This window comes from Mastigoproctus giganteus, chromosome 13 (genome assembly GCF_048544385.1).
Source record: "Mastigoproctus giganteus isolate SK-2022 chromosome 13, ASM4854438v1, whole genome shotgun sequence".
NCBI lineage: Eukaryota > Metazoa > Arthropoda > Arachnida > Uropygi > Thelyphonidae > Mastigoproctus > Mastigoproctus giganteus.
In genome coordinates, this window is record NC_143587.1 from 39,262,823 (window position 1) to 39,290,159 (window position 27,337).

The 27,337-nt window shown below is 38.2% G+C and overlaps 1 protein-coding gene across 2 annotated transcripts in view; it reads right to left on the bottom strand.

The window, feature by feature from the left end:
- Positions 1-27,337, bottom strand: part of Ndae1 (Na[+]-driven anion exchanger 1) — a 490,785-nt gene that overhangs the window by 18,070 nt on the left and 445,378 nt on the right. For both annotated transcript variants that reach the window (XM_090387778.1, XM_090387777.1), the window contains exon 23: positions 3,495-3,712. In XM_090387778.1, coding sequence (XP_090243904.1) covers positions 3,495-3,712 — 218 coding nt within the window. The remainder of the gene's footprint in view (positions 1-3,494; positions 3,713-27,337) is intronic.

A 27,337-nucleotide genomic window follows, 5' to 3' on the forward strand; every position in this document is an offset into this window, starting at 1 on the left:
GTACACATGCATATGCTGACGGTTCGAGATCGCATTACTGCTAAATATGGAGATATTTTTGTTCTCTCTCTCTCTCTCTCTCCCTCTCCCCCCCCCCGTCTCATAACTCTTGTATAAAGAGTTGCCATCCCAGAGTATAAAGAGAAAATTTATTTATTTTATTATCTGAATAAATATTGTATTATAAAATAAATTTTATGCATTTTATATTAAATAAATATATTTAATATATACTAATTATATAATTTTAATCATATACAGGAACTCCCAGACTTATGTAATACTCTACTTACGGAAATTCAACTTAACGTAAGTTTTTGCTGGCGGGTGAAAACTTAAAAAATAAATGGAGGTATTGTGAAAATATCGTAATGTGAACCCAATAACACATTGGGTTTTTTTTTTTTTTTTTTTTTTTGTAATTCATTCCAAGTCCTTGAAGGTTGAAAATTTTGCTATATTACTAAGCTATTTATCTCTCTAAATGGTCATTTTTATAATGAAAATTGCACTACACTTTCATCGTTATCATATGTTCCCGTTATAAGAATTAATTAATTTAAAGCCTTTGTGATATTTTTCTAAAGCACGTTTCTGGAGGTCATGACCATAAAAAAAACCTTTCTGGTTTATTGGGCTTTTCTGTTAGTGCATCTAATTATAAACGGGTAGTAAACTCGATCTTATTGCATTTCTGACAGTACTGATAACTGCAATTGTGTGGGTTTTTACGCTCTTATGGTGAATTGTGTTCCCCTTCACTGAAATCTTCAATCATATAAAAAACAAATTTTCAGAAACTTCTCTTCGTCCCTATTTAAGTATTACATTGATGAAGGGAAAGAGACCAACGGAAAATGCAAGTGCTGGCAGTGCCAGGAAATGAAACAAAATTGATTTAGAAATGAAGATGAAAATGATTAAAAAGTACAAAGCAGGACAAAGTTTGTCATCTCTTGCAAGGGAATTAGGTCTCGCTGCTTTAACAGTGAATACTAATTTAAAGGACAGGGCGCTATATGCACACTGTCAAAAGGATCAATGCATTTAAGATCAACAGTGATCACAAAACAGCATTTGGGTGCTATATCAAAGATGGAACAGCTGCTAATAATATGGATGGAAAATCAGATTCAGAAGTGAGTGCCCCAGAGTCTAATTACCATTCAAGCAAAAGCAACAAGTATTTATGAAGATATTAAGAATAAGTACGGCAAACTCTAAGCCAAGTTCGTGGCAAGCAACGGGTGGTTTAATAGGTTCAGGCATCACTCTGGTTTCCACAATGTTCCTGAAAATGCCGTGAAGTCTCTAGTGCTGATTCTGCAGATGCAGAGAAATTGTGATGTGTTGAAAAAAAATTGATGAAGACGGCTATTCAACGCAGCAAATTTTTAACGTTGACAAGACTGCTCTGTTTTGGAAAAAAATGCCGGATTGAACATACATTGCCAAAGAGGAAAATACAATGCCAAGTTTCAAGGCTTCAAAAGATAGGGCCACGCTCTTGCTTGGGGCTAATGCAGCAGAAGATTACAGATTAAAACCACTGCTTGTGTACCATTCTGGAAATCCTAATGTATTTCCAATCAAACCAAAGAGTATGGATAACAATCTCTCTTTGAGGATTGGTTTAAATGCTGCTTCATTCCCAAGGTTGAAAAATATTGTAAAGACAACCATATTCTTTTCAAGATTTTGCTTCTATTAGATAATGCTCCTGGACATCCTATGCATCTAGATGATTTCAATTTGACAGTCAGAATCATATTTTTACTGCCAAATACGACTTCACTCATCCAACCTATGGATCATGGTGTTATTTCGAATTTAAAAGCATACTATTTACGCACAACATTTTCTCAGGCAGTCTGCAGTAGATGAGAAAAATTTTACGTTAAGAGACTTTTGGAAATCTTATAATATTTACCATGCCATCATTAATAAGGCCTGTGCGGAAATTACTAAAAGTTGTTTAAATGGCACATGGAAGAAAATATGCACACAGCAATTAAAAGGCTTCGAAGGATTTGAAAAAGACAAATCATATGAAGAGGTTACAGATAAGATTGTACAGGTTGCGGAGCTACTTCAGTTGGAGGTTGACGCCAAAGACGTGGAGGAGTTAATACAGGAAGAAGAGAAGAAATTATCTATTGAAGAACTTATTGACTTTCAGGCAGTGATAGTGAAAAAAGAAAATGCTGACGAAGCTCAAGATGAACCAAATGAGGAGCTGAGACGCTTCATCACTAGAGAGATGGCAATGGCATTTTGTGAAATTGCATCGGTAATGGCGAGGTTTGAGAAGATGATTTGTTTGTTTGTTTGTTATTTGGTTTTTAGGAGCATTAGCAACTAAGGCCATATTGTTCCGGGGATATGCGGTGGTCATTTCCCGACCTTTCCGCATCCTCCGTATTTGGTGGTTACGGGCTCGAACCCCGGTCTAATCAAGAAGTGTGCTACGGACTGCTACTCCTGCCCACCTGGCTATGGAGGTGCCAAGAAGATGGATCCTGACAGCGAACGATTCTTAAAAGTTAACAGAGGGGGTAAATGATATGCTTTCTACAAAGAAATCTATGATGAAAAGAAAAAAGCCATCCATTAATATGTTCTTTTGTAAGGTTGAGTAGCTGACCACTTCTAAATCTCCACAGCCCTCAACCTACACAGAGGTGTACTTATCAGCTGAAGATGTCTATTCTGGCAATGATGTTTGATAGGTAAATCTTACTGACGTTATGCCTCTCCTCTCTTTTTTCGTAATTTTATAATTGCACGCTCTTGTAATTTTTCCCGCACATGAGATAAAAAATTGAATAAATACAATAAATAATTCTATTTACATGTTTGTCGAACATTTATTTTTTTGAGTCAATCAATTCAGCGAGTGCAGTTGCAAGTGCTGCAGAAGCATGGGGGAAATTCCGACTTACGTAGCATTCCGCAGAACGCAACCCTTACGTAAGTCGGGAAGTTCCTGTATTAATAAATCCTAAGTAAACACACTGTTTTGCCCACAAAATGGAAAAATTAAACCACCTTAATATGGAGCTGTTCAGTTCTGTTTTTTAAATGAAGTAGAACTTGAAATAGTTCACTATTTTCAGGAACTTATCAAAAAAAGCAGTAGGGAATAAATTTAGTGGCATTTATGTGAATTAATCACGAATAACCAAAATGACATCTCACATGAAAAACAACATATATGTTTGTTCCCTCAAAGAATTGGGGGGGAGGGGGTGATAAATATACTAATATGTTCAATATTAAAGTATATTTGAAAAAAGAAAAGAGATACAAGATGGAAACTTCTTTTAATCAAAACTTTTTGACTTATTAGACAAAAGTTCTGCTTAACAAAATACATTACATAAAAATTCAGGACTATGTGACAAATTTTAATGATATCTAAGTGGGATATGTGAAACTAAGGAATATACAAGGTTAATTTCTTTGTGCATTACGGAAATGAGAAAATTACCCACCTCACAGGGTTATTAGAAGATTTTGGTTGTAATTTTGGAGTTTTCTGAACCTGTTGATCAATGCTCTGCCACAATCCACTTTGAGCCAACTGTTCTGAAATGTTTATGGCTGATTGGTCTGGCTCATCATTAAACTTTTCTACAGGTACTTTCAGAATGTTGCCATTTGCAAGAGTAATAGCAACATTTCCAGAACTGGCATTGGGTAAAAGTCGTCCCTAAAGGAATAGATAGTCCATATTAAGATATTTCCCTATTTACATATAAATAGTGTTAATGCACTATTTCTCAGTTAAAAGTTAAAAGTACACAGTTAAAAAAGTCACTAACTTTGATTTTATTGTTTCCATTATTGAGTTACCCCAAATGCTATAAATAAAATAGCATTTATCCACAAAGAGAAATATAAATGTAATTGATCTGTACTGTGTACCATAACCTACATTGACATTTACGGAAGTTTTTTTTTTTTTTTTTCCTTCCCCATCTGTGCAAAATTATGCACCATTATGCAGGACATGACAACAAAGTGCAATGAATTTCTGCAATGTTAAAGATACCCAAAAGATAATCAAACTTCATATAAATTTAGTACTAATGAAGTTTGATGCCTTTGTGTTAAACCTAGTTAATTTTTTCTTTTTTTTTTTTTTTTTTTTTACCATATATAAAAATCATGATTTATCACTACTCAAATGCTAAATGTATATACAATAGCATTCACTACATGTGCAAATAACATCTATAGCTTGAGATGCATTACCTCTAGATTTGTATGATTTTCTTATATAATCTAAAACATATAGAAAGTAAAATGGCTAAAATAACAAGTGATAAAGAAACCAAAATTGAGGTAGTAACTGAAATGTTAAGAATAAGGTAAAAACAAATAATAATGGAAAGTCATAACCAGGATGGAAAAATTATAAAAATTGAAGGAATTTATAGAATGCTGTCAATCTTATGATATGCAACAAGGAAAGAGCAAAAGCCATTATACTGCATTATACCCAAGAGGACAATTCTAAGGAGAGGGGGAGGTAATGGCTATTAAAGCTAAAAAATAGGCAAAAAATAAAGTATAAAAATCAAGCTTTCCTTGCTCTCAAATAATCTAATAGCTTGGAAAGTGAAAAAATTAAGAATCAGATTAAAAAAAATAAAATAATAATGATAAACAAGTAATTAATTAAAAAAAAAAAAAAAAATATATAAATATATATATATATAATATATATGAGAGTGAAAACAGAAGTATAAACATCTGCGAGTTTTCACCTCAGGTAAACTGCGGTTCATAATACCTGACCCTTCAGTAGGGCCCTGGATTTTACTAATGTGATTTTGGGTTTACTGGCACAATGGCAACACAGGCTGTAAATGCACCAACAATGATAAGTACAAAGTGATCTTTGAAAATTAGTCACTGTCAGAAGAAGGATTTGTACACAGTATATGAATAAAAGTTGTCCCAAAGATATAAATATATAAAGAAGTAAAAAAGTATATGTAACAAAAGAGTATATTTTAAACAGAAATGTAAATAAGTAAATTTTTAACTATTTAAAATTTATCAATTTTAAATAGTTAAAAACACCAAAACTTAGTTATTGTCAGAAAGTATCTGACTGAGTGTAGTCAGATGGTTAAAAGTGCGTAAAAGATATATGGTATTTATGTCTAAAAAGTGGACATTCAGTTAAAATATGTCTAATTGTTAAAAATGGTGTCACAGTTCTCACACATAGAGAGGTCCATCAGCCCTCAGCAGAAAAGAATGTGTAAAATGACTATTGTCCTACGGGCAAGCAAGAACAACTACCGCTCTATGTTCCCGTGCAGACTAGACTGCACATGCTTGGATTACAGGCTTAATTTGATACTTGCTTGTGGCATGTCCGTGTCATGATTGTCGCCATTGGGAGGAAGTGTGGCTGGATCTTGGCCAGATCATTTCCCCTGATCCCAATGTGGCTTGGAACCAAGGAGTTGTTGTTGTTATTATTTGGTTTTCAGGAGCATTAGCAACTAAGGCCATATTGCTCAGGGAATGTGCGGTGGTCATTCCCTGACCTTTCCGCATCCTCCATATTTGGTGGTCACGGGCTCAAATCCCGGTCTAATCAAGAAGCGTGTGCTACTCACTGCTGCTCCTGCCCATCTGGCTATGGAATCTAGGAGAAGCAGATACCAAGAGTAGATCCACAAAGAGTATAACTTCTGCTGAACCCTAGACAGGACTGGATGCAGATTATATCTAATTATGGATAAGGCCTGTAATGCACTTAAAGAATCTGTGTAAACCGTACACCTTTGATAATTATTAGTTTTAATGTGGTCCAAGACTAGTTCTATAACATACAACTCTGTGGTGTATATACTGCACTCTTGAGGAATCTTCTCAGAAACTGTGCTAACTGGAAAGACAGCAGTGGATCCCACAGATGACTGGTGAATATGCATATATACATGAAAGCACCTAACAAGTTAATGTATGCAATGCATTGCCTCTCAGGCACATTCAATTTTTTCTCTGAAATTAATTATTTTTCATTTTTTCTGTAATTAAGAGAAGTGAAAAGTAAATACAGTTATGTTCTTATCAATTAATTACTAAGGTTGTGACTTTATAGTTTTATCTTCACTAAAGTTTAGCCATTCAGTTTAATTATAGCTGTACAATATTTATTACTCTCTCTCTCTCTCTCTCTCTCTCTCTCTCTCTCTCTCTCTCTCTCTCTCTCTCTCTCTCTCTCTCTCTCTCTCTCTCTCTCTCTTCCCCCCCCCCCCACAACTGACACCATGTTCATGAGTCTTACATAGTAATACACGCGAAGGGTGCACAAAATGTCTAAAGTAAGTAAATACTATATATTAAAACTACATTTAATCTATGAATTTCTTTTTTTTTTTTCATAAAAATTGTATGAAAAAAATATAATAATTTATGTATTTCTATTTGTCTGATTTTAATGAAATTTTGGGTGGTTTGACAAATATTTCTAAAAGAACTGAATATAATATTTTAAGAAAATCCATCCACTGAGAGTCAAGTTGTTAAATGTGTATGGTCAGATAGACATGGTGAAGACAATACAGTTTAATACACAGGTAGCCCTCGATTTATGTTGAGATTAGGTTCCTGGGGGGACAGGCGCAAACGGAATCAGCGCAATTTATATAATGGAGTCAATCAGAAATCACAGGGTTTCCGATTGACTTTAGGTTCCGGGAACCAAAAGTTTTATCTACTACTTTGCATCTATTGTTTTATTTTATTAGCATTCTTCATAGTTGTAGTAATAGTTGATGGAGGCATATTCATAGCCCTACACACATTAGGGTGGCTTTCACCAGATTCCATCCTCTGAATATTGCACTAGGATTCAATGAACTACTTTTACCAGACATGGCATCTCTTTATTCTATTAAATTAAAAACTTTATAGCACAATTGGCAAAAACTGCAAATGACTATCATTATTATTATTTAATTTATTAATAGCACAATTAATAAAAAAATGTTAGGGTAATAAATTTCCAGCATGTGTAAATAGCGTAAACAACAACCAACTGAATGCTTCGTTGCATTGACCTTTACCACCTGCATCCACGAGTGACTACTTCAAGGGCAGGAATCTTTCTCGTCTCTGATATGGATGCGTTAATTGCTGATTGGCTCAGATTGTCCTAAATCACACGAACAGTGCATGATACATAGCACAGTATGATGCCGATAAATTTTGTCTGACGATTTTAAACCTTCAATTTATAAAAAAAAAAATTGCAAAATAAAAATGCCGTTGTGGTCATTGATCGGAGGTATTGCGAATCGGCGCAAATCGGACCAGCGCAAAACGAGGGCTACCTGTATATATACCTAAAAAGAGAATTATAAATTAAAGTATGGGCCATGAGTAGGATACAGTGACAACTAATACTAAGTTATCTTTGTATTAATAACCTTGACATCATATACTTAGATTTCAGAAAATTTGTTCAATACTGATAAAGTTTTTGATACCTATTGTGGTTTTATATACTTATTAATGATATTTATGAAGGCATTATGCATTCATAAATATCACTAATAAATATAGAGAACTACATAAATATAACACTTAATGCTTAAGTTTATAGATGATAATAGGGTGGGCACGGTGGTGGTAAACGACAGTAATCAGAGTACGATACTGGAACAAATTCTAGACAAATTAGGAGATAGGCTGAAAAGTGAAAATCGAAGTTTAAACATTGACAAATGCAAGGTACTTCATATGGTTTGCAGCAATCACAGATTAATATACCAACTGTGTGGTATTACACTCAGGGTCGTGGAAAATGAAAAAGACCAGGGGGTAATTGTGCTTTTTTTTTTTTTTTTTTTTTTTTTTGGTAGTAGTTGTTGGCACATCGGCTTCTGTGGCCATAATGCACCTCCCAAGGTTTTTGCGGTACTTTGATCCAAGCCCGAGGCGGGATTCAAACCCGCGACCTTTGGGTTGCCAGGCAGGCAGGCAGGCACTTTACCCACCTGGCTAGCCCAGTCGGCTGGGTAATTGTGCAGTCAGATATGAAGTTCTCTGGGCAATGCAGACAGGCTGTCAGGACAGCTCATGGAATTTTGTCCACAAGTAAAATACAGAAGAATTTTATCAACAGGCAAAGAAAGTGATTATCCACTGCATAAGGCAGGGATGGGCAATCTCCAGCCCACGAACGTGATTAATCCGGCAAGCAGTCGTTTTCAAAATATATATAGTAAACGGCCCTTTGAAGAATATCTACAGCAGACCCTCATTATACACATATTTTACTATAATGCTCTTTTACTAGTGCACAGATTGAATTTTTGGCAAACCTGCTTCAGTCCAGTCTGTTTTTAAGCCTTTTTTTTTTTAGCAAAGGAGAAAATAGCCTCCATGAAATTATCTAATTATTTTTATAATTTCTACTCAATGTACAAAATTGAAACTTTCAGTATACTGTATTTTCTAGGTGTGGATCTGATGTTATCACGATGTTTCAAGGGAGAAATTCTCTTTTAGTTGTTTGTTTTTGCTTGTTATTTGGTGTTTAGGAGCATTAACAACTAAGGCCATATTGCTCTGGGAATATGCGGTGGTCATTCCCCGACCTTTCCGCATCCTCCGTATTTGGTGGTGATGGGCTCGAACCCCGGTCTAATCAAGAAGCATGTGCTACGCACTGCTGCTCCTTCCCACCTGGCTACAGAAGCGCCTTTCTCTTTTAGTACACAAGCTGAAAAAATTTACTATCCAGTGTCATATGCTGTTACGAAGTCTGCATTTCCTGTTCTGACATGTAATAAAAAGATATTCCCTATCGAAAAATAGATTTACTTCTTATCTCTTCTTTTGTTTTACTGTGGGAACTATAATTTGTGAAAAGGTTATTTCACACAATCAAGCCCATGAGTGCTAAATGCGGTGCTGTTTCTTGTATTCTTTTATCTTTTGAACTCGTCTACCGAGTGCTCATCCCAAAATACAGAAGATTTGTTTTACTGTCCAAATGGCCATATGTACTCCATTCTGTGTTCTAAGCTGCACTTGCCCTGAGATTATCCCCTTTGGAAATATTGGCAAATATATTTGTTAGAAGCAGTTTACATTTTCCCACCATAACAAATTACTTTCGGTGCGCCTCCGTAGCCAGGTGGGAAGGAGCAGCAGTGCATAGCACACACTTCTTGATTAGACCGGGGTTCGAGCCCGTCACCACCAAATACGGAGAATGTGGAAAGGTCAGGGAATGACCACCGCATATCCCGGAGCAATATGGCCTTAGTTGCTAATGCTCCTAAAAACCCAATAACAAAAAAAAAAAAAAAAAAATTACTTTCGGTAACACAAAGGGTAACTTCCCTGTTTGATTTTACTATATGGGACTTCTCAGAATAAAACACCTATTGTTACTGTCTTCACGCCACTTGACATTATTTCCAGATGGAATATTGACAAGTACTTTCCATCCATTTGAAGCAGAAAACATTCTCCATGACTCACACGTTTGATTACAGTACTTTTTATGCAATAAAGGATTACCGTACAACCATTTAATTTTAACACAAGGTAAAATCAAACTTTTCAGATAAATAACACATTTGTTGTCATTGTCTTTGGCTCACTTGCCAGAGGGATTCTAGTCACCATTCAGTACATACAGCATTAGACATAAGGACAGTTTACTGTACTCAAACATTGTATCACAATCAGTGCAACACAGCTACATTTTCAGAGAGTTATGGCGGATAAGAATGAAAAAGCAACGTCTGGATGCAGTACAAAGACTGCAAAAGTAAGAAAAACATTGAGTTTGAAAATTAAATTAAACGTTTTGAAAAGAATCGATTCCGGTCAACGACAAGCAGATGTGTGCAATAATTTAGGACTGGCAGGTTCACTGTAAGAACAATTATAAAAAATTAAGAATCAATTTTAGCAGCTGGAAATACAGCTGTTCCTCTACAGGCAACTAAATTGACTAGGGATAGGCTGGCTATTATGATTGAAATGGGGAGACTTCTAAATAATTTTATTCAAGATAAAATATTCAATGCAGAATTCCATTAAGTTCAATTATTATTAAAGAAAAAGTGAAAAGCCTATATGAAGATTTCAAGAAAGCTCACTCTGAAAAAAATTAACCATTTAACACTAGTAAGGGCTGGTTTGATAGATTTAAAAAATGCTATAACCTACACAACATAGCAATACAGGGAAAAGCTGGAAGTGCAGATCAAGAAGGAGCCAAAACTTTCAAAAGAGAACTTATTAAAATTATTGAAGAGGGGTGTTATACTGCTCAACAAGTTTTTAACATAGATGAAAGGTCTTTCAGAAGGAAACAAATTTCATATCAAAAGAAGAAAAAACATGCCAGGCTTCAAAGCAGTGAAGGATCGGTTGACTTTGTTGTTGGGTAGTAACAATGCGGGCGATTTTAAATTAAAACCTCTTTTAGGTAAGAGGTTTAAATTTAGTTTATCATTTGGAAAATCCAAGGGCTCTTAAAGGTTTAGCTAAATCAAATCTATCTGTAATTTGGAAGGCTAATAAAAAAGCTTGGGCAACCAGGCCACTTTTCATTGACTGGTATGCTGTGTTTTCTTCTGTCCTACAGTGAAAAGATATTGTGCAAAAAATAACCTCGATTACAAAGCAATTCTGATCATGGACAATGTGCCAGGACGTCCAAGCAAACAGAGCTTAGAAGACTTGAACAATACATAAAAATTTTCTCTGATCCAAACAATGGACCAAGGTGTAATTGCCACATTTAAAGCATACTGCATAAGGAACACCTCTTCTCAGGCTATTAAAGCTATCAACACTGAAAATGTACTGCGCGTAAAGGAGTTTTCGAAATACTATAACATTAAAACTGCCATATACAACATTTCAAGTGCCTGGGATGAAGTGACTCAGAAAACCATGAATGGAGTGTAGAGGAAAGTTTGGAAGAATTGCATAAAGGATTCCCAAGAACCTGATGATTCTGTTGAAAATGTTAAAATGCAAATTTTTGAGATTGGAAAAGAAGCAGAATTAGATGAAATTGACGATGACGACGTACAAGAGATGATAACAACGGCAGGGATGGCATCTCTAATAAAGAACTAATGGAAATGATAAAAGAACAAGAGCTTGCTATTGAGGGAGAAGATCATCAAGATCCTACAGATGATAAATCGATGCAGTCGCTGACTGCAAAAGGATTTAGAGAAGCTTCTGAACACTTTGAAATGTGATTATTTCTAGGAGCATGACCTGGACGTGGAATGAAGTGCCAAGGTAATAAGATATTTGACGGAAGAAATGAACCCCTACATAATGTTGTACAATAAGAGGAAGAGGGGCCAAAGCACAACCCAAAATTGACACATTTTTCAGTCCAAATGTATGAAACTCGAGAGCACAGGGTCATCAGATTAATAAATTCATGAATTTAGTTAGTTAATTATCACATAATTATATACGTATGTAATGTAGAATATTTTATATCTACAAAAATTTGAATATTAAATATTTTTAACCGCCATTTGTGCATACTTTCACTACCATTTATTATTGATTAGGAAATATCCTATGGAATAGACCGCAACTCACAAATACACCTGTTACCTAATGGGAATACAGTGCTCGCTTAGCACTGATTTACTTAGTGCTCTGTTTTTCAGGAATGAATTATCAGGTTAAGTGGGGGTCACCAGTATCATAAAATTACGTTTAATGTAATTTTTATTATATTTGTTGTTATTAAATCATTTTTAACATTTTGATTGTGCGACATCTAATGAATCATTTGAATTTGTGCCATATATCACGACTCGAGTAAGCAAGCATAGCTTCTTCTGGCAAACATTGGTAAGCAGGCATAGACTTGCATGCAGTCAGTAGTGTTCCCAGACTCTCCGCTCTGAAAAATGTGATGGCAGTGCAACTGTATAATACACTTCAAAGGCAAATGTCAGTTAATAATTAGCATTAGCATTAGCATTAGTAGAGGCATTTGATGCAAGAAAGCAAGCTTATGCAGCATCAGCCAAAAAAAAAAAAAAAAAAAAGTAACATAAATAAATAAAAATAACCACTTCCACTTCACCCCTCTGTTCGTTCGAAATACCTGTCCAGCTGAGCCTTAAACTTATTTAGGCTATCAACTTCCACGACAAGGGATGGAAGTCTGTTCCACCCACCAACCACCCGCTGGCTAAAGGCAAATTTCCGCACATCTATCCTACATCTGTCTTTCCTCAATTTGAATTTATGCCCTCTCAGGTGATTTTTCTGAGCTAGAGGAAGAATCCCATCAGCATTGAGCATGCTCAAACCATTCAAGGCTTTGTACACCTCTATCAGATCACCCCGCTGGTGCCTAGTTTCCAGACACTGTAATTTGCAAAACTTAAGCCTTTCTTCGTAAGAGAACCCCTTTGTCCCATTCACCAATCTAGTTGCCCTTCTCTGTACTCGTTCCAGCAGCTCTACATCCTTCCTGAAATGAGGCCTCCAGGCCTGTATACAGTACTCTAGGTGTGGCCTGACCATTGCCTTATACAAGGGAATAATCACCTCCTTATCCCTGCTAGAAAAATTCCTATATATCATTGACAATACACCATGAGCTACTCTTGCAGCTCGTCTGCACTGCTCAGAGAACTTCATATCTGCCTGCACCACCACCCCCAGGTCCCATTCATTCTCTACCACTGTCAGTGTAGTACCACAGAGTTGATACGTTGCTCTGGGGTTGCTGTTTCCCATATGTAGTACTTTACATTTGTCAATGTTAAACTTCATTTGCCACCTCGAAGCCCATCTGCTCAACCTTTCCAAATCCTGTTGCAGCAGCATAGTGTCAGTAGTGTCCTTGACAACCCTGCCAACCTTCGTATCGTCTGCAAACTTGGACATTAAGCCTGATATACCATCATCAATATCATTTATAAATACAGAAAACAATAAAGGCCCCAATACTGAACCCTGAGGGACTCCACTAATAACATTAGTCCACGATGAGCAGTGTCCATTGATTACCAATGGACACTGCAATTTTAATCAACCCAATAATTTGGGGAGGAGTTACCATTTTATTTTTATGAAGGTATTTATTGAAACCTATTCCAATGCATAATTGAAAATCTAAGATTAAGGTTTTATAAAATCTTTGAAATTATAATAACACTACCCAACAATTTTTTTTTCATCATACCTCTGGAACAAAAGTTGGTTCTGAACAAAAATTAATGTCCTGTTATGAAAATATCAATCTTTTACTTCTGTCACGTCTACATCAGAAGATGTACGCATTTTTTAAATTCCTTGTTTTTATACAATATCAGCATACATGATTTAAATTATTACACACAATATATGTTACTTAGACATGTTTCCCACTCAATGATTTCCTTTTATACTCCAGATTGCTTTCCTGTTTAAGGAACCAAAAGTAATCTCCCATCATGGCAGAGTCCCAGCGACCTTGGTATCATTTTTCCATTACAGATACATCCTGGTGGAAGCGCTCTCTTGTCCATCACTGACATTTGCTAAGTTTCCAGGAAAGAAACCCAGATGGGGATGAAGGAAATGCATTTTCAATGATATTCAGCATGCCATGTTCTTGTAACATTTCTACAAGTTCGTCACCAGTTGCTCATAGTTCTCTTCTTTTCTCTTTCCGAGGAATCTGTGTATCCCAGCCTTGAAATATCTCCATGTAGCCAGTTCAACATCATTCAGGTTTCTTTGAAATTCTTTATCTTTTAGTAGCTTTCTTATTTGAGGACCTATGAAAATTCCTTCCTTCAGCTTTGCATGAGATAAATTTGGAAACATTTTCAGTAAATATGCGAATCCTCTACTTTCTTTATCCAGTGCCTTAGTGAAATTCTTAATCAGTCCAAGCTTGATGTGTAAAGGGGGAAGAAAAACCTTTTGTGAATCAACCAATGGAACATACTTTACATTGCTTTTGCCGGGAATATATTCATCTCTCTTGTCCCGGTGTTGTACGGCATAGAGTTTGGTTGTTGCATGACTATCCCACAAACACAAGAAACAACAGTATTTAGTGAAACCACCTTGCAACCCAACAAGCAATCCAATCACTTTGAGATTACCACAAATATTCCAACCATATTCATTGTAACGTACTGAAGCAAGAATCTGGGACATACTATTGTACATTTCTTTCAGGACAACAGCATGAACAAGAGGAACTGATGGTAAAGTATTTCAATTATAAAGCAATACTGCTTTCAAACTTAGCTTTGATGCATCAATGAACAAACACCATTCAGAGGTATTGTGATCAATGTTCAGTTTGTGCATAAGAACAACAACATCTGTGCAGACATGCATGTTGTTTTCCATTGCAAAATATCTTGAAAACTCTCCATTTCACTTATGGTATATTGTAATCTTTGTGCCTTTGGCGAGTAAGTTCCACTGTTGTAGTCTGGATCCGAGCAATTCAGCCTTCTCTTTGAGGAAGCCCAAGTCTCTGATCAAGTCGCTTAATTCTTCTTGTTCAATTTAGTGTGGGGCCTTCTCTTTTTCTGGCTCTTAGTCCAAATTATGTGAAGTACATGGTTACGCAACATCTGGTAAAACGATTTCTTCTGTACCTTCATCACTACTTCCAATATCCCCAAGATTTTGGTGGCACAGGTACTGGCAGTTCATTACTGTGTGGCACTGGCCTAATTGCTGATGGGATATTTGGATATTTGATGCAGTACTTGCTCTTTTTGGAAATATCTTTTATTTTTATTATGCATAAATAACAGTTGTTGAAATGATTCTTCACCTCGCACCACGCCATAGGGATGGCAAAAGGTAATGCTCTCAGCTTGCCATATAACCACAGCCTTAAGTTTGTTGTGCAAGTAATACGACAGATAAGTGGAGCCCAATTTTTTTTTTGGTCACCGAACTTGCAGCCGAAGTACAATGAATACGCAACTTTTGTGACATTGTATATTTTCTTCCTCTGAGTTTTTGGGGTTAAGTGTCCACAAACAGAAGAAGTTGTCTGGGTGATTGATGCAAGTTCTGTGCTTTGTCTTCTCCAGTTTAACAATACATTAACCTAAAAACAGTAAAAGCAATTGGTAAATTTGAACAGAAAGTGAATTCTTGTAGCGTAGTTTATCATACACTATATATATATTGAATAGTTGAAAATGTAATACAATTAATAAAAATACTGACTTGTCTGGAAAAGTGCATCAAAATCAAAATATACTATATTGCAAGAACAGTAATGATGTACTGTAACTTTTAGCCCAATAAACAAAACCAACCAAAAGTTAATAAATAAAAATTTTATTTCAAATAGTAATGATATGTTTGTACAGAATCCAGTTATCTATCTATATCTTAAAACTGAGATGTGATAGGAAATTTTTATGATTAAATAAATTTAAGGCTGAGCTGGACAGGCAGTTGGAACAAATGGAGCGGTGAAATGGGAGGGTTTTTTTTTTTTGGCTGATGCTGCAAAAGCTTGCTTTCTTGCATTGTATGCTGAAGCTGTGAATTATTGTAACTTCCAACAAAGGTTTGGAACCTTTTAGTTCAATTTGTAATATGCATAACATATGCAAGAATAATAACAGAAAAGGTATAAATAGCACAAAAACAGAACAGCACAGTAAATTGTAGAAACAGCTTCTAAATTTATCCCATCTAGGTTTTATAATAATTTTTGCAGCTTTGAACCTTGTATTCAGTAATACTTTATAAATCCAGCATTTGAAATCCACAACAGGCTGGCCAAACTTAAAAAAAAAAAAAAAAAAGAAGACTCAGATTTATTCTCAGTTCCATTTAATCTCCAAACATCAATTTCTTTCTATTACATTCATATTGCAAAGCAGTACTGATATTGATAAATACTGAGGAAGATACACAAAACATCATAAGAAAGCAATACGAAAAAAATCTAATAGAATGGGCATTTTCAACAGTCAATATGAAAGTATACTTTGACATGCTAGTTTTAAAATTGCAGAGAGGGAAACAACACTTAAAGCTATCTACATATCCACAGCCTGGACAATATAAAAGATTGGACCACATGCAATGTACAGGTTGGATACCCATGGCATAGTACTCAGTAGTGCATATTTAGTTTTTGAACAATATGATTACCAAAATGATACTGCAATATTTGTACTTCATACTGAAAACGTTTGATAGAAGAGGTGGTAATACCCCTGGGAAGGGAAGCTTGTTTGTTATTTGGATTTTAGGAGCATTAGCAACTAAGGCCATATTGCTCCGGGATATGCGGTGGTCATTCCCCGACCTTTCCGCATCCTCCGTATTTGGTGGTGACGGGCTCGAACCCCGGTCTAATCAAGAAGCGTGTGCTATGCACTGCTGCTCCTTCCCACCTGGCTACAGAGTCGCCCTGGGGAGGGGGGAAGGGAAGCCCACCAACCCCAGAGAAAGAGTAAAGCTTATAGGACAAGGGGTGCTGCAATGAGGAGTGCCACGTGGCATCCCAACATCTATTAACCAGATGTCAGCAACACTTGACCCACCAGATGGAATGCAAGTGTGAATCCTTCTCTATTGGGTTAACAAATCTTATACCCTTGATAAGAGAGTTCCGGCAAAATGGCAATACAGTCTGTCCTCGTATAGCACGATAGTTGCGTTCTTAGAAACCCTCGTGCAATGCGAAATCGTGCAATATAAACAACAGGCCCTATGGGAAAAGTGGGGTTAGGTGCCGACCACCCAAGATTGAACACACATTTGGAACCAAAACATTACCAAACAATAAATAATCGGGTAATTTTAATCGTTATAAAATACGTTAAGTATTTTATAACGATTAAAATACGTAATAAAAATATTATAATAAAGTATTTTTAGTATTTTTTAATACTAAAAAAGTATTTATGAATAAAATACGTATTTTATTCATAAAAAAATTATTATATTAAATAAAATAGTCGTAATAAAATACTTACGTATTTTATAATACGTAATTATAATACGTAAGTCGTAAAAAAATATTGCTAATGCTATTCCTTCTATTGTAAGCAAACTTGCTTTTTGTTTGATTTTCTATCCAAACAGATGACAGCCGTTCCATCTCTTCCAATTCTTGTTTATTAATCTAATTGATTTTAATTACACTGAGTTGTTCCTGCTATGAAAGTTGTTTTTATTTTCTCTGCATTCTTTGTAATTCTCGGCGTTGCCTGATTTAGGTCTATAGCACATGCAATATCATATGGTCTTTCATTTCGCTCAAAGCGTTTCACAATTTCATATTTTTTCTCTATCGACAGAGGCGGACAGAAGCCTTACGGGGGAAACCACGGTGGGCCGGAAGCCGGTGTGATTTTGGCCATAAACCGTAGTAAGAGGCCACTATAAATTTTCCCGGTTAAGAATTTTTGATCCAGTCCACCTCTGCTTATCGATATTGCTTTTTTTTTTTTTTCTCTGAATCTGCAGTGTCTTAGCCAGAACACTTCCTTTTCACACCTTTTAAGTATTTTACTCATTTTTAGGGAATAAAGCACAATTACAAAACGAGGAGGCACGCTTGATACACATAAACAAAGCTGCCTGCGTGTAGCAACTGAATAAACAACACAGCCGAGATACACTATTAACACCTCACATTTTACTAAAGCACATTTCTGTGGGTTACTACCATAAAACAATAAAAACAATTTCCAGTTGCGTTTCTGCTAGTGGAATCTGTTATAAACTGGTAGTAAACTCCATCTAATTGCATTTGCTATTATATCGATAACTGGAATTGTGTTGGTTTTTTACGTTATTATGGTGAAATGTGTTTCCCCTTCACTGATATAAAACACATAAATACATTTTCAGAATCTTCTTCATTCCTATCGTGTTGCGTTCAGTTGGGGTGATTCCGCGTTCGACTGCCATTTCTTGTAAACACAAAGGCGAATTGTGTATAAGCGAATTCGGTTCGTGTTATATAAGATAACGTTCCCCTATTTATAAATCGTGTATGATCGAATTCATGTAATGTAAACACGTGTTATACGAGGACCGACTGTACTGGATGTTCACTGTCTGCAGAAACAATTAGTGAAGGATTAGTAGATGGCTACCAATGAGAGGGACAAGAAAGATGCAGGTAGTAAGTAATCCAAGTTTAATGGGATGACGAGTGCACTCTTCTGAGCATGGTGGAAAGCCAGTTCTGAGGGTAAGTGAGATTAGTTTTCCTGATAGGGAATGCAGCTTGAGCAAATTCAGAAAAAAAGTAAAGTGCAGCCATTATCAACCCACTGCAGGATGGAAGCCTCCTCAACAATTCATGCTGAGGGAAATGGACCATAATCTGCCACGCTGGTCCAGTGCGGGTTGGCAGATCGACTGTATTCAGCAGTCTTGAACCCCAGTCTACTCAAAGAGCGTGTGCTACTGCACTACCGCTCCTGCCCACTCGGCTACGGAGGCTGTGGTCTGTAATGCCATTCAACGTTGAACCACATAGAAGAATTCTTCACCACATGGGAGAGTGTGAAGTTCTATGAAAATCCATAAAATAAGAGGGTGGTTCAATAAAGAATCGCCCTGACCTAGCTGCAGAGGTGCTAGCCTGTTGACAGGTTTTAGTTCTTCTCTACATAGCCACCATGCAGATTTAGACATTTTTTCCATCGATGGATGAGGCTATGGATACCATTTTTGTAGAAGTAGTGAGGTTGGTCTTTGAATCATCGCTCTGTTGCAGAAATGAGTGTCTCATTGTCAGGGAGGTGGTCCCCTAAAGAAATGATTTGAGGGAAGGAAACAAGACATCTGATAGTGCAAGGTTGGGCAAGTAGGCTGGATGGGGCAGTATTTCATATCCACAAGTGGCCACTTGTGTTGTTGCAATTTCAGAAATGTGAACTGGGGCATTGTCTTGAAGCATTTTCACACCTTTGGACAGCATGCCACACCTACATGTTTTGATTTTATCCCGTAATTTTGTGGGTAAGTTGGCATAATAGGCACCTGTAATTGTTCTACCTTTTGGCAGGTAATCAGTCATTACTACGCCTTTCTCATCCCAATACACTGTCGGCAAGACCTTTCCTGCTGACACTTGGACCCTTGCCTTCTTGAGAAGTTGGGAACCTTGATGTCGCCATTCCATGGACTGCTTTTTACTTTCAGGGTCAAAATGGTGTATCCAACTTTCATCCTGAGTGATTAGATGAGAGAAAAATTCTTCCTCATTTTTTTGGCACAGAGCTAACAACTCTTGTGATTTCTGTTGTTGATCAGCCTTCTGGAAACATATCTTGCACTCAATTTCTGTAAATGGAGTTGATTGTGAAGGACTATTTCAACAGAGCCCACAAGTACACGTGCCTTGATTGACTGGAGTTTAAGCCCATGACTGCTGAATATGGTGCTGTTCCTTGTATTCTCTCCATCTCGTGAACTCCTCTGACTGTTTGGTTGTCCTGGAGTATAAACAGAAAATTTATTATTATTTATTATTACCAACTCCACTTTTCTGATCATGCTGTCATCAATGGCTGAGTGGGGATGACCTGGAATGGGCTCAGATTCTACTGATGTCCGACCACACCTAAACTGTCTATGCCAGTGCTTCACCCTTATATACAGTAGTCATCTCCTTGTGGATTTCTTTAGGAGATTTCCCCTTCAAGAACAGATACCAGATTACAGCTCTCACTTAAACTTTATCCATGATGCTACTTCATCACACGTTCAGCTCTGTAAGAGAAAAACAAATTAAGACACAGGGCTGAAATTTTATACCTTTGGTACTATATAATATCCGTGTAGATACACCATAGTTAACCCATAAATTTGAACTACGTATGTCATTCAGGCATCGTTTTAATAGTATCTCATATTGTGGGTACCTTCATGAGATAGCTGGTATTGCACTACTTCAAATAAATAACGCTTCTCTAGTAGAGAAGACTGATGATGATGCCCGCCCACTAGCTTCGAGACGATCGTCTGGGTGGTGGTATCCTTTGAAAATAAATAACGGTAGTCTTCTCTACTAGAGAAGCGTTATTTATTTGAAGTAGTGCAATACCAGCTATCTCATTGTGAAGGCACCTGCAATATGAGATACTATTAAAACGATGCCTTTTACACTACATACGTAGTTCAAATTTATGGGTTAACTATGGTGTATCTACACTGATATTATATAGTTAATTACCAAAAAAACCCATAAGGATTATGCCTTGTGCATTTCATTTTAAAATACTTTTAGTACAGAGATATGTATGATGCTACATACAAAATATCATGACTCTGCAATATGTGGAAGTAGGTGAGGGAGATTCTTTATTGAACCACCCTCTTATGTGCTTCCAGTCCTCTGGGGTTTCACAGGAACAGAGAGGCTCCATGGAGATGCCCAAGTCTGTTTGCTTCACATACAGAGAGTCATGCTCCATAAGAAGGTATGTTGTCCAAAGGGCTGATGCTGGTAGCCAAGGAAAGGTAACAGAGACATTTGGTATGAATTGTTTAGCAATAGATCCTTTTGTGGAGCACTCCAGTCTTCCTGCCAACATTATATAAGGTGGGTCATGTTTTTCTTTTCTTGTTTATGACCAACAGAAACATCAAGGCTGTAGTGCAGAATACAAGTTGATAGAGATTTCCTGTGAAAGAAGAGAACCCCACTAGCAATGACTTCAAGATGTAGTGGGAGCATGCAATCCAGAACTTGGAGGGCAGGTGTGTTGACAGTATAGCAAGCACTAGTAGCAGCTAGGATGTGCTGCTGAATGGAGGTATATTTTAGTTGGGGAACAAACTGACTAGCACATTGCCCATCCTTATAGTAGGTGCTCTTTTGTTGCTAAGGGTTCCTTTGATAAGGATGGCCTGGGTCTTATCAGCTGAAATCCAGAGTTTATGGATATCAGCCCAGGTATGAATCTGGCGCAGTGCAGGATTTGAGCGTTGTTCAAGAGTAGCCCGAGCATTAGCATGAATAAGCATGATGGGGTCATCTGTGAAGACAGTTAGACATGCATGTTCTATGTCAGTATTGAGAAGCTCATCCATCACAATGGACCAAAACAGTGGGCCAAGAACTGACCCTTGGGAGCAGCTGCTGGTGACAGAGTGGGAAGATTCCTTGTATTTAGTACACCCTGTCATGTGTCTGTTGGAAAGGTAGTCTCAGAGGCAGCAGAAGAGATTGGGTGAATATATGGGGCAGGTGGAACCTTTGCAAGTCTCAGATGCCTCATGATGCTAGGCCACCACAAGGCATCAAAGGCTCCAGTGAAGCACTTTGGCTCTCCAAGGATCACATGGCTAAATGGCTGGAAGAACAACAGACCAACCCAACCATATTATCCACACCATACAATAAACTTACATACTCTAGCCTTCACAGAGTTTTGTATTGCAACACAGAGTTGGGAGAGATCCCAGTGTGCTGCATTATGTAGCACTATACATCTCCTCTGGGTAGTTTACTGGTCACAATTTTGTAAAACATTCCCAAGGGGTTGGAGTTACCAGCTGCAACAAGAAAGTTCTGCCAGGCGGCTTTCTTCTTATCCCTAATGTATTTGGCATATGTATTATGGACTGTTTTGTATGCTTCTCTCAAGGCATCGACTTCGGGTTGGGGCCAAGAGGAGCAAGCCTGTTGGTATCTTTTCCTAGCAGTGGCCCTCACAAGGTGTTGAGTTCAGTGCACCACCCTGAATAAAGTTGTGTGATGATATTTTCTTTGGGATTGAGATGTCACAAGCATTGAGAATGGTTTTCATAAGAATTGTAGTATAATCATCTGGAGAGAGTGCAGAGAGGTGTGATCATGGATGGTCAGATTGTAGCTGCAAACTGTTCCTAGTTAGCCTGCTTAAGGGTATAAATGAGTGACATTACTGCTCATTGGAGGGGCTGGATCCACCAATCGGAACAGGATGGTGTGAGGATGATTATTAATTTGTACTGCTATAGTCCATTCTTCGTTTGGCTAGATGCTTGGCTTTTTGATATATGGGGCAGTTGGAGTCCTGAATGGAATGTGCATGTTCCACGTGTGCTGTTTTACAATTTGCACATACTGGTTTCTCTGTCTTCTGGCATTCAGCACAGGAGTGCCATTTTTCGGCATAGTGGCCACATGTCTACATTGTCTCTGGGAAACAGATGTGCATGGTATGTCCAAATTTGAGACATTGAAAGCACTTTGGGATGGGAATGTGTTCCCTGAACTGATGCAATGTCCATCCAACACAGATTCTGGTTTGCATTGTAATGAACTTCCAGATTGGCGGAGAGAGTTTCACAATCCAGTTAGAGTTTGATTTTGAATTTGTGGAATTGGCATATTTAGACAAGAAACTCTGGTCCACTCCATCTTTGGAGAGGGATTCCTGAAGATTCTACTTGTAAATTTCTTCAATGAGTTCCTTCTTAGTGTTTCTTTTAAAATATCAAATAGGATGATTGAAGGTCCTAACTTTTGACATCTCTGCATGGAGGCCAAGGTCATCTACAGCTGAGTTCTGATACAATGTAACAGCATCAGCCTCCAAGATTGTTTAGACAATTATTCCAGTATTGTGAGTTGTCCTGATGGAATTAACTTTCAGATGCTTCATATTTGACTTTATATGTTTGGTAATCACGTCCTTGATAGCCTTACAGGTTGTCTGTAATGTGTCTTCAGCAGGTTTTAGAAAAACCAAGTTTGGTTTCCGGAGGTTTCTTTTTGGATAGTTGTTTCTCCTGGTCTTGAGATTGTGTGTCTAAACTCCTCAGCACATCTGTTAGGAGTAAGGGCACTGTGGCATTTGGTTTCCTTGCTCAGCATTAGAAGCCAGGGTATCAAGCTTGACATTTAACTTCTCATTTTGAATGAATTACTTTGGCTGACAAACATATCGTGCAGGTGTGTACAATTGTGCACCCAGAATATAAGCATTTAATCAGTGATTACAAAGTTAATAATAATGACTATGTGATATCAGAAGATTTCTTAAGACGAGTGCTACCGACTGATATCAAATGCATGCTTATCTTGTCATCAGGTAAATATATATATATATATATTTCTTTTTCATAATTTACTGTGCAGCATGGCTGTGAATGCCTACAATGTCTGGTGATCAAGGTCAACAACGTGGGCTTTGTTTAGTTGCCGTTCCCAGGTCCTCTCCCCACATGGGAATTGATGTAGTTTGTTGATTGGAAATGGATGATATCCTCAGAGACTACACTGTGAGCTTGGGAAAGAAGCAGCTTAATTGCAGATAGCTGCATTAAGAGCAAACACAAAAACTGAATGTGAGAGGGCTCTAAAATATTTTACTTAATCCTGTTTCCCTACACACTTCTTTCAGCTGATGTTCAGTCGGAAATAAGGTCACCGTCCTCTTCAGCGCCCTTCACTAACCTTCAAAAAGGATTTTATCCCGCAGAAAACTTTTATATCCGTGCTCTTCCCCACTGCTTTCCCCATAGTGCTGCATCCAGTTCTCGGATTCCGCTGGATGTATTTTTGTGATTTTGCTTGTCTCAAAGAGCAGATTTTTGGACCATATATTTATCTGGATTGAGAACTTTCAGTCAATCTATTTTGCCTCAACATCGATATAGTGCTATTTGCTACTTTAACCAATGGCTGAAAAGGATATCATTAACCAGAAGGTTATGCTTCGTTCACATAAACAGACTTACCAGTTAACAAGTGACGAAGACTCAGAGGGCGACACCCTTCTGTCCCCATGACTAGGAACAGACTTCGGACGACTAGACAGTCTACACTCTCACAAAACGACCAGAATGCCATCGCGATTAATAACTCTCCTGGCGAAGACGATGATGAGGAGAATGGAGAGCGGGGCCTCCCATCTACGTCCAGAAAGAAAGCACTTGTCAAGAAAAGAGGGTTAAAGAAACCAAGAACCTCTGCTCCCCCCCTCTAAGCAGAGGGAGGGTAATGACGAAGGAGTGGATCCACCTAGCTTATTAAGCAAGGAAATTCCAAACCCAAGAATTATCCAGACTCTGCGGCGTAAAATGGAGAGCTGTCTTTACAGCGATAATAGTGGAGTTTCCAGTGCTGCGTGTTTGCATATTACACACTGCTGGGGCTCAACGGAAAAGATGTATGAAGCGATAACTGAAAACTAGCAACTGAAATCAACGAATGAGCAGTTGCGACAAATGAATGCGACCCTCAAAACGACTATAACAAACCTGGCTTTCAAGGCCTTGAACACCATTGCCTCTACTACGCAGGCCCAGGCCCCTTTTGAAGGGACTCCTCAGACTTTGTCATATGCAGCTGCCGTCAGGATGCCCAAGATTACTGCCCCAAAACAGAAGCATATGCTCATTATCAAGGCAGCAGAGGGTTGTGATATCATGGACAGTGATGACGTAAAAGACAGTCTTGAAAATCTTAAAACCAAAGTTGGACAACCTAAAAATCAAAAGTGTCCAAAAGATCCGCGACAGGGGTATAAAACTGGAAGCAGCCTCCAAATCAGATCTGGAGTAATTACAAACATGTGGAAAAGCTGAAAACTTGAGTCTAACCATTGAAACCCCAAAACCTAGAGGGCAGAGCATTATCATCTTCGAGGTTGACGTCTCACTCCAGAAGGAAGAGCTCTTCAATAGAAATCTATCCAGACACATAGACAGGGAGGAGGCAGCCAATGAAATGAAGATTTGGTTCTCAATGACTACCAGGTCACGGGACAAGCTCAACTAGATTTTCCAGCTATCTCCCAGGGATTAGAAAATATTTGCATAATCAAGAAAGGATCTTCTTGGGCTGGTCATCACTGTTTCCGGGACTTTGTACCAGTTATGAAATGTTACAATTGCCTAGGATACGGCCATACCTCCAAGAAGTGTCTCAAAAAAGCAGCCAATCTGCGGGCATTGTGCAGAGGCAGGACACCTTTACAAGAACTGTCCAAATAAATCCTCCCCACCAACCTGTGCCAACTGCAAGGCTATTACTAAACCAGCAATCACTCCATTCGGGATGGAGCATGCCTTGTATATAACAGCAGTTGAAATAATCTGTAACAATACAAATTATGGATAATAGGCTATTAACTGACAACATCCCGACTTTGCATCACCCAAATAAAAATGGACAAAAATCAATCTCTGTGGCTTCTCAGCTCCATCTCATCATGGAAGAACTTGATCTCGACTGTCTTCTCCAGGAACCCTACTGCGTTTGCGGTAGAGTCTCTAGATATCCACTTATATACCGGAAGATACAGACTACAAACCAGCTATGCCTTGCAGCCATCATAATCTGCAACCCAGATCTAATTGTGATCAGATTTGATTCCTTATGTACCTCCCACCTGGCTGCTTCGGCCGCATCTCAATCCTTACATCCTACTTTCAGTTCGGCACCGACATCCAACTGCATATTGCCACCCTGGAACAGGCTCTTGACCTGCTTGAAGATTCACATGTTATCATCGCAGCTGACTCCAATGCACACTCTACTAGTTGGTACAATGCCACCACTGATGCCAGAGGTGATTTACTTGATGAATTGCTGCCCACTGATTGGAGACAGCTAACCTACTGGGTCAACCTATCACCTACTCCTCAGGAACTGGGGAATACAACTTGAATGTTACCCTTATAATGCCTTCCCTCGGCAACTGTCTCCAACAATGGCGGGGGCACAAATATGCGACCACCAGTGACCACCGCCTTATCACATACTGTATTACTGATCAAGTTACCCCTCGCCAAATCTACATGCATGATACTTCCAGGTTCTCTATAGGATCGGCTAATTGGGACATTTTTGATGAGATCATCCAGGAAGCCACCTGCAGCCCCTCTACTCTCAATAGGTATCACTCCATGGATAGTACCCAGAAAACAGATTTTGTTCAATCATTGCTCCTGAAAGCCTCACAAGTTAGTAAGATCCTGCAACCACCAAGGGTGGTTGCAGGATCTTACTAACAGGAATGATCTCAAGCATGCACGTAGAGCATACCAGCGTAAACACAGAACTGTGCATCCCCACATTGCTGATCAATACAAAGAAAGATTCAGAGCTCTTCGCAGTGAATATTGCAGTAGGATTTACCACGCCAAACAAAACTCATGGCACACACACTGGTAGAGGCAGAAGGGAAGAGGAACCCTTGGGGCCTGGTGCATAAACCTGTCAGGAACAAAATGAGGTCTACAGACATCATCAATTCCATACACAATAATGGCTCTCCTGAGACAACAAATTGGTTGGACACAATGAACAAAATTCTGGATAATTTGATTTACCAAGATGATGCTGCCCTAAACACAGACTTCCATAATCAAGTCACTATCAACAACCAAAACTTCCAACCTACCACTATTGAAGATCCTTTCACTGAACAGGAAGTGGCCATGGCCATCAACAAGATCAAGAATGGCAAGGACCTCATCAAGGGGGTATCTGCCAAATGTCTTTGGACTATTGCTCCTGCTATCCTCATTCAGCTTTTCAACACCTGCCTGAAAGATGGCATATTTCCATCACGCTGAAAGCTTGCAAACCTGAGACTGTTACCAAACGATCACTGACAGGACATCAGCCTATCATCCAATAGCACTCTTACCAATACTGGGTAAAGAGTTTGAGAGATTCCTGCTATTTGACCTCCAGCCTGCATACGAAGCTAAAGGTCTTGCAGCTCACCTCCAGTTCAGGTTCAGGCCAAGTTGTTCCACAATTGATGCTCTGACCATGATTCTGAGACCATCTATGTCTTTGCAATTTTTATACATTTTAAGGGCGCCTTTGTTACTGTTTGGTGGCCAGCCATCCTACAGAGAGTCAGGGCCACTGATTGCTCTCGGAATATGTTCAACTGCCTCAAGAGCTACTTCTCTAACCGACATCTCGCCATCAAAACACAGTTCCATTTTATCACCCAGCTCCCGGTGATGGAATGCAACTTACCAGAGGCTGTCCCCAAGGCTCCATCCTTGGTCCAGCAGCGTGGAATATGATCCTGAATGACTGGCTCCTGAGGATATAGCCGAATGTCACAAACTTCTTATGCCAATGACCTTGTCATCATCGTTGAAGAACCTACAAGAGCTACAATAGAAACTAGGGCCAGTGCAGTATTGTCTGCCCTTTCCGAGTGGGCTGAGAACAACGAACTTTCAGTCTCTACTGAAAAGAGCAAAACCCTTCTACTGAAAGGAAAGTTGGATGTGAGGAGGCCTCCAACCATCCATCATAAAGGGCAATCACTCAAAAACCAATGTGCTGTCAAATATCTAAGTAATAACACTGGATGACTGAGGA